The following is a 9,130-nucleotide window of genomic DNA, read 5'->3' as shown; positions in this document are numbered from 1 at the left end:
CCTAAGATTTATTTTTATTTATGTGTATCTGTGGGTGTGTGCATGCCCACAGAAGCTATTAGAAGACATCAGACCCCCTGGAAACAGAGTTACAGACAGTCGCAAGTCACCCAATATAGGTTCTGGGGCCAAACTTAGGTCCTCTGGAAGAGCAGCACGTGCTCTTAGCCGCTGAGGCTTTTCTCCAGACCTCACCATCATATGATGTTAAGACAGAAATGTGCATCTCTTGTGAATTTGGCTTTCCTAGCCAGGCGTTTGGGAACCTTGATCTGTCTGTAACACAGTCACAGTCACAAAATCTGCAGTCAATCAGCAGGTGACACAGAGGTATTTGTGCAGAGTTCAGATTCAGACTTCCAAGTCTGTCCCGTGCGAGATGACTTGGAGTTAGGTTCCTTACAACGGAGCTAGCAGCACTGCTCTTTGGGTGTCCGTTGGTTGGTCAAGCGACGAAACAGAAGGCCAGTTGCACAACGAGGCATTGTGTCAATCTGTGGTCCTGCGTGGTGAAGACTCCAGCCCCCCGCCCCCCCCGGCTCTGCCAGCTCCACCCCCAGGGCTGCTCTATATATGTGTGTCCAGGTGGAACTCTCATTTATCCCCGATTTCCAGGACCACCAGCACTGTGTTTTCACGGGAGCCACAACATAGACCGGGTAAGCCCCCCCGACTCTAAACTAGGACAGGAGAGGCAGGGGAACTGTGAGCCCACGGTGTCAGCAGAGGGCATTCAGGGGGATGGGGAGTAGTTACTTCTCTCTGTTCTCACAGGAGCATGGGTGTGAAGCTGCTCGAGCCCCGACTTTGTCTCCTGCTGCTGCTGCCACTTGTCATCATGGTCTCCTCAGTCCAGGTCCCACCGGGTTTAACCCCTTCCCAGTGGTTTGAAATCCAGCATGTAAATAATAGGCCCAGGCTCCAATGTACTGCAGCAATGCGGGGGGTTAACAACTACACAGGACGCTGCAAGGACAAAAATACTTTTCTTCATACAACTTTTGCTGCTGTTGTTGGTGTGTGTGGCAGACCAAATACTCCCTGCAGAAATAGGATACACACAAATTGTCATAATAGTCCTGCTCGAGTATCTTTAACTTACTGTAACCTCACAACTCCAGCAACACATTATACACAATGCCGATACCAAACGTCACCAGCAACAATGTTCTACAGAGTTGCTTGTAACAACAGAACTCCACAAGACAACGGTACTTACCCAGTGGTTCCGGTTCACTTGGATGAGATATTTTAGCTCTAGAACCCGCTCCATGTTCACAGTGGTGAAGAGCCTGTTCTTCTGCCCGTGCTGCGGTCAGCATCTGTCCTTATGAAACTGTCCCCGGTTTTCTTCACATTTAACTGAACAGATCTTTTCTACTCAATAAACACCTTTGCATACTCATCCGGATCTCTGCGTATCTGTGTGTGCGTGCACTCATACAGGCGTGTGTGTGTGCTTGTAGTGTGTATGCATGTGGGTGTGTTGTGTGTGAGTCTCTTTGTCTATCATCTGTGTATGTGTGTGTGCACAAGCATGTGTCTGTATGTATGTGTCTCTGTGTCTGTGTCAGTGTGTGTGTGTGTCTGTGTGTGTGTGTGTATCTGTCTGTGTGTGCATGTGTTGAGACAAGTCCCCATGCTTGCATATCAAGCCCTCTACCGACTGAACCATCCACCCCTCCCCTGGGGAACAGACTGGAGTATGAGAAGAGATGGGCATTGCCCCAGAAAGTTCCTACAGTGCATCTTCCCTGAAGTTTATATGTGGGAAAGAAGTGGCTGGCAGAGGGGACCAGAGAAGTGTCCCTCCCTTTCTAAAACAGGCACAGGGCTCCTGCTCCTGTGAGGGGAGGAAAGGGCTGTGTGCTTGACACCGTTCCTCCCTGGCCTCTGGACATTCTCGGGCAGTGTCAACGGCACTGGGAGGCTCCTAGGTGGGGTTTGGCAGGACTGTGGGTGCAGAGGGGACAGTGAGTTGCCACTTCTCACCAAGCCTGGTGCTGGTATCATTCTCGTGGCTGCTGGAATGAGGAAGTGACCTCTGAACTCAGCTCCCCAGATCAGACTCAAACTGGCCTGACTCTCACTGCACAAGAGCCAGCTCCAAGCACAGGTCGAGGGAGGAGGGTAGTACCTAGGCCCTCGCAGGCCTTAGCGCCATAAACCTGGCACCAGCTGGCCAGGCCCCAAAGTCTCCTACCGGCATCCATCCAGGCAAGAGTGGGTAGTGATAGCAGCCAGCTGCAGACCCAGAGAGAACGGGGGTCCTGGTGCCGGACAGAGAATCAGGCACCAGACTAGGGCCCTGGAGGGGGCGTGGGAGGAAGGGCCGGCTGCGGGTCCTAGGCTGAGAAGAGGGACCTTTTTACAGGGCACTTCTGTTCCCATTCAGGAACACAGCATCCCTCACACAGCAGGAGCGACTGGGCACCTGCCTGCCCACCTCGTCCGTGGGCAAGCTGCTCATTTCATCATCCAACTGTTAGGCACCGAGCAATTACTGTGTTCTTAGCACAGCTCTCAAGTAGTGGCGGGGCAAGATAAGCCTTTACTGGAGTACGGTACCAGCATAAGAACGAATGTCTGAGATTTTGAGGAGTGTCAAGAGGAGACCCATGCAGAGCAGTACAAGGTCCAGGTCCTGGTCACATCGCAGAAAAGACACTCCAGGAATAAAGAAGGCCCCAAACATGTAAAGGAAATCTACACTGGATAAGAATCAGACAATCACACTACATGCCAAAGGGAGGGGATTGACAGAGACAGAGACAGAGAAATCCACTGTCCTAAAAAATAAAATTAAATCAAATGAGTTTAAAGATCAGGTTGCCAAGTTTTTGCACCCCAGAGGGACCTGCACTAGACTGTCCAGTGACTAAAATACCACAGGAGACACATGGCCTCGGTGAGGCCTATGTTGTTTGCTATTCTGGGGTCACACAAGGTCACCTCAGATTTTTTGGGTTTGATGTTGAATACTAAAATGTAGCCAGACATGGAAGCACAAGCCTGTGGTCCCAGGCCTTTAGGGAAAGATTCAGAGGCAAGATGATATAGCGGCAAAATGAGCCCCCAGTATCTAGAGTAACGGTCTGGAAATCTCAAGGGCTTGGCAGTAGAGCTTGGCATTGGAACGATGAGGTCCCGGGTTCCACTCCAGTATCACAGATTAAATTACATCGTTAAAGGTGGACTGAATTGCCGTAGGGTTTTAAAGGGTTTCTTTGAGGGCTGTGATTTTGAGAGGGGATCCACCAAACCTAGAGCCTGTGGTGTGAGCTCCAGCAACGGCAAAGCCTCAGACACAAATATTTATCTGGACAATGTGGAGTAAAACGAGTCCCTTAATAGATTGCCAAACTGCCCCTTTCTGTTTACCTTGTGGGACAGTCCTATTTACCTAAGCACAAGAATTGGCCTCTTAGGATGGCCCAAGGTTGCATTGTATTTCTGTCAAACAGCCTTTAACAAACTGGCTCGTCAGGTTATATATATGATGGCGGTCTGAGAAAAGCTAAGGTGTTTTGTTTTGTTTGAGACACGGTCCCACTATGTAGCTTTGGCTGTCCTGAAACGGGCTTTTTCTGTCTCTGCACAATTTATTTAAAAGATACAGGAAGGGAGCTCATTTATTCAGACAGAGAAGCAAGGAGCGTGTGTGGCCCAGCTCCAAGAGAGGAAGGGGTGGTCTCCTGTGGGTCACAGGGTCGTTGGCATGCTAGCACTTTTCTGGGCAGACCCTGTCTCCTGCATGTAACAGATAGCCGGGAAGGTTGCCAATCTTTGTGCATCTTTCCTGTGTCACACTCTACAGTCTCCTTCTCTAGCCCATTCTGGACTCCCCCACCTCAATACCCCACTGAGAGGTGTGACCCCAGAAATCTTCTTAGGGTGCTGAAGGGCATAGACCCTTCCTGGAAGGACCTATTCTCTCCATGGGCTGGAGAAAGGCTCTGTTTCAAGTCCAGACATTTTGGGGTTAACCCCTTAGTAGCCTTAGGGTGTCAGCACCTTTGTTCCCAGCAATTGTTGGGTTCTAGAAGAGACACAAGCTAGAATACAGGGACCAGAAGCAGAAGCTGCCATCCAAAGTGTGAATATGGAAGCCAATGGGGTACGATTCCCCACAGTCAGCTCATCATGGATCCAAAGAGAGAGCCTGGCCATGCCTCTTGATAGATATTCTAATTTAGGTTTAAAAAAGGATTTGGGTGTACTTTTTTTTATAAAGTGCTAATTTTATAAAATTTTGTTCAATTTTTTTATGAATTGCTAAACCCAAAGCAGCACATTTAATCAAGCACCACAGACGTGCCTGGGCAGCCAAGACATCCAAGTCCCTGCAGTTCTGTGAAAGAGTCCAGGCTTGTTTGCCAGTGGGCTTACGACTAGAACGAACCTCTCAGCGAATCTTCCCCAAGGCTGTTCATCCTTGCCCTGGGGTGTCAGTATTCAGCACTTGCTCACCCTGGGTCACACCTCGCTTGTGTCTACAAGGAGGTGTGAAGAGGAAGAGCTTGGGGAAAGACTCCAATTGGCAATGCACCAGAAGTTCATAAACCCTTTGTGGAAAGGTGTGCAACAGGCCCTAGACCAAGACACCAGACCCACTTAGCCCATCTGATGCCATGAGGAAAGAACCATCCAGGCCTTGTAGCCCAGCACACAGGCAGCAGAGCTTGCCAGAATGGAAAGATGGACCTAGTCCAGGGAAAGTCCATACTTGCACTGACCTCGCTTTGGGCTTCTGTAGTCTCAGCTTCTGGCTGAGTGGTCTTGCCAGCTGAGGTATGTCAGCACAGGTTGCATTTTTTGTGTTTTAAAAGCTCACCCTGAGAAAGGCTCGGGACTGAACTTAAGTCCCGACACTCGGTGTTTATGAGCCAGGAGGCTTTATTAATAAAGACTTCCTACTGGCTTGAACCCATATCTGAGTGGCCTGCCCTGGTGGATTCCTCACAACAGGGGCACAAAACACATCAATGTTCCATCTCTGGACAGGTCAGAAAATATCATTGTTCCGCATCAAAAGTATCCAATGTGCTCTAATCTTACCACCTGGTCCCTGGTCCGAGATGCATTTAAAAGATACAGATAGAGAAAGGTTTGAGGTGAGATGCAGGTTCCCACATTCCCCAACACCCAACACATGAGGTATAATGTAGAAGAAAATAGCCATCCTACATTCCTGGGGGGGGGGAAGTGAGGCTACGGTGGGGAGCCTGGCAGGCCGGGCACCAAATGACAATGGAGAAAGAGTGGACTCCGGGACACGTCTTGGGGAGTCTTTGCTACAATGGCATGCTAACAAAAAGCTGATATCTGGCATGAGAATGCCAAGGACTTTCCCCAGGATGCCAGTTCATAAGGCAGATTCAGAATGGCCACTAGGAGATCATTCCCCAGGACCAAGAAGCTCACGTAAGAAGGCTCATGACCCGAATGCCCAGTCTCTGGCTCCCCTGTTGTCCTCCTCTTCCTCCCTGTTCACACAAATCGCACAGGGACGCATTGAGCATCCCTATAAACAGACAACTTCCACAAAATTAGAAAAACAAAACTTCATCCCATGAAGAAATTTATGTGGCCCTTCTAGCTCAAAGTCACAATCTGATCAACCAACCTTCCAACTTGAGAATCTGAATCTAGTTTGAGTATTTGAACAGTTTCTAGTACTGTTAATGGTTTCCTTGTGTGGGTCACTTCCTACACCCTGACTGGGAGCCTCTGAAGGACAAATCTTAGGACGGAGCTAGCAATCAGGGGAGTGGGGAGATCAGCCAACTTGTTTAAAACAGGAGCCAGGGTTATATTGCTCCTTGTAGACAGGAAAAATATATAAAAGCAGGAAAATCAACATTAAGGGTTTTCTTTTATTTGACCAGGAGAAACGATTCCATTTTGCAGGAACGAGCAAGCCCTCCTGCATTTGTTCCTGTTGGGGGAAGGCGGACACATGCATGCCACGGCCTGTGTGTGGAAGTCAAAGTCACTGCTCTCCTGCCACCACTGGGTTCTGGGGCTCAGACTCAGGTCACCAGGCTCAAGAGCCTTCATTAGATCCCAGGTGTGGATGCTTTCCTCCAAGTCCTCTGGTCTCTGGCCTGGGAGCTCTGGTTTTATCTCGGAACTATAACCCCAGCTGTTAACATCCAGGGGCCATTGGGGTTCTCAGGACCACCTGGTAAGGCCCCTTCCACGAAGGAGCCAACTGCTCTCTGAATCTTCCCAGAAGGCCCCAGCTCCCTCCAGACTGGATGTATACAACCTTGTTCCCATGTTCCTGTAATTCTCGTTGGACTCCCCCAGTTCAGAGTGTGCTGTCTTGAGTCATCTGGTTGGCCTCAACGCCTAATACCAGATCCCATGGAGGAAAAGCCTTCCGAACAACAACAGGGCTGTACTTGGTGTCAGTGTGGAACTGCTCTCTCCCTCCTGAGGGCAATGGGACCAGGGTCGACAGTTTATCACAGATTTTGGTCAAAAGTTTTGGCTAGGGTCTGTTTAAGAACTTGATTAAAACCCTATCAACATTGCCTGAGCCTTGGGGCTTCCAGTCAGAGTGCAGGTAGTATTTAACCCCTCGAGTCCTGTTGATGTAAAGGAAGGTCCATTAATGATTCTAATGGCCAGGGGAGACCAAACCTTGGTATAGGAGGCCATTTGCCTTCTCTGTTGTCTTTCCAACCCCAGTAGTTAAAGCTTTTATTTAGTCAGTAAAGATGTCTACAAATATTAACAGCATTTGAAGGTGGTTCAGGAGACAATACACCCTATCTGCCAGTCCTCACTGGGAGGGGTCCATCTCGTCTGTTGGAGGATGAGGGAGCAGAACGGTAAGGAGTGTAGGTCTGACGTACCTGCTTGACTGTGGGTCGGTCTCTACCCCGGGAAGAGCCAAGCCACCGTTTCTAGAGGAGCATCCCTCCCTGCCTAGATGGAATGAGACATGCATTCCCTGAATTGCCTTCACTGTAGGACCTGGAAGGGAAAGTGTCTTTTATTCCCCGCGTTGGTCCACGACTGTTTCAGGTGCCCCCTGTGCTTTGTGCCCTGGAGGATGATCTGATTTTACATTGTGTGTCCTTGGAAGGAGTGATGCCAACTCTCGGGGGATCTGTAATGATGTCTTCTTAGACTCTGTCTGTGCCAGCATATTTATTTCTTAGACAATATCATATATGACCTTCTGATGATCCTTCTGACACTAAATAGAGGGGTCAGATAACTTTCTATAGGTTTAGAATCTCTTCTTTATGTTTCATAGATGAGTTGTTGGCTGTTCAGATTTTTCAGAGATGACATCATGGACACGTAACATCATGAGGACAAACTTAAAAGCAGTGTAGATCTTAAACTTTTCTCCTTTTTCCCTAGAATGAGTTCCCACAGTATAACTCGAGGAGGACAATGTGGTGGACTCGATGGTTGCTCTCTGGGTGACCACTGATAACCACCCTAATCAGGAAACAGTTTCTCCTCTGCCCCTCATTATCCAGGGACTGATCCCGAGTCAACCGGGCTGGCACAGGTATGTACCAGACAGGAAGTCTCTTCCATGAGCACCAGTGGAGCAGATTTGGGGTAACACAGACCTCAGATTGTCTAGGAAGCTGCTCTGCTGTTTATTAGTCTACTCCCAGTTACCCAGATGCAGCCCTGTAACTCTAGTGTGGTGTAGGAGGTCCTTCTGTTTTGTGTGTTACTTTCATTGGTTGAATAAAGAGACTGCCTTGGCCTTTTGATAGGGCAGCCCTTAAGTGGGCGGAGTAGACAGAACTGAATGCTGGGAAGAAGGGAAGTGTGGCAGACACCATGATTCTCCTTCCTGAGATGGACGCTGGTTAGACTCAGGCCGGTAAGCCACAGCCAGGTGGTGATACACATTAATGGATATGGGTTAAATCAAGATGTGATAGTTAGCCAATAAGAGGCTAGAAATGATGGGCCAGGCAGTAATTTAATTAATACAATTTTCAGGGGCTTTTTTTGTGATTATTTTGGGTATAAGCTAGCCGGGAGGCGGGACACAGCCCGCACCTCCCCTCATACTACAGAGTGGCACCCAACGTGGTTACGAACTCCACATAAAACCTGAGAGGGCTTAAAAAAGGGTTCTAGACACAAATATAAAGTTTAGCAGAGCTGGCAGCGTGCCATAGCCCCTTTAAGAGAAAATTTCCTGATTCAGCAGCCTTATTAAAGAAAAAAAAGCCACACCATTTTAAAATGAAGCTTCCTGGGCCCTGCTGCCAGTGCAAACTCCCGACTACGGAGCATTTCTGGGCCCACTCGGGGTCAGGAACAAAGTAGCTGAGACCATGCCCGTGGCGCAGCTCTTCCTGCCAGGGTGGGCAGTAGGATCAGGTCTACTAGAAAGTGGCGATTTTTGGAGACAGAGATTTTGGATGGGGTTTTGTGAGTAAAGTGTTACGGCTTGCTTGATGGCAATGTGGACTGTTGTGTGCCTGGAACTGTGCTCAGCTCATGGGCACCAAATGGCTCTGAGGCAAGAGCGGCTCTGGCTCCGCTCTGCCCTGCTGAACTGCGCTGACCTCAGGCAGGAACTATCGTAATTGTCATAATAACAGTGCAGTTAAGGTTTAGACTGGGCAGGAAACAGGCGGTACCGTATTACCCCTACATGGCACAAGGTAAAGTTTTTAAGAAGCCCTCAGCATTTTAAGAAGTGCTCCTGGACAGTAGAGAATTACAGATTCACAATAAGACAGATTCAAACATAAAAGACATCTAAATGGGTCACAGTGTTAGATAGACATACGTTGGCTTGGGAGAGAGAAGAAAAAAGTATTAAAAAGTCATAAAGTAAAGTTAATGCTTTAAGAAAAAGGGTAAAGTCCTTAAAGAGACAGAGTACAGATAGTTATAGAGTAAAAGAAATAAAGAAAAATAAGCCACATAAAAATGGAAAATTCACAGAGAGCCTGGATTCTGTATATTGTGTTTTATTTGAATTTTTTGACTGTGAAGGAGCTAACTACAGAGAGACATTTCATTGTATGGGCTGCCAAGTTAAACCACCATGTATATTATAAAGGTATCTTGACTTTAGGATTTGGGTTTAAGGATATGATGCTTTGGAAAAGAGGTTCTTCTTTTGTTTTGG

General features: G+C 48.2%; 1 protein-coding gene across 1 annotated transcript; it reads left to right on the top strand.

Moving 5' to 3' along the window:
* The first annotated feature begins 778 nt into the window (after window positions 1-778).
* Window positions 779-1,255, top strand: Rnase2 (ribonuclease A family member 2). The gene has a single exon (XM_005370985.1). The coding sequence runs from the start codon at window positions 779-781 to the stop codon at window positions 1,253-1,255; it is 477 nt and encodes a 158-aa protein (XP_005371042.1).
* The last annotated feature ends 7,875 nt before the right edge of the window (window positions 1,256-9,130 follow it).

This window comes from Microtus ochrogaster, unplaced genomic scaffold (assembly GCF_000317375.1).
Source record: "Microtus ochrogaster isolate Prairie Vole_2 unplaced genomic scaffold, MicOch1.0 UNK91, whole genome shotgun sequence".
Classification (NCBI taxonomy): Eukaryota; Metazoa; Chordata; class Mammalia; order Rodentia; family Cricetidae; genus Microtus; species Microtus ochrogaster.
The sequence above is the reverse complement of the archived record's forward strand: the minus strand, read 5'-3'. Positions and strand labels throughout refer to the sequence as shown.

Coding starts and splice junctions, on each gene's coding strand:
- Rnase2 (XM_005370985.1), top strand. CDS start 779: ATGGGTGTGAAGCTGCTCGAGCCCCGACTTTGTCTCCTGCTGCTGCTG.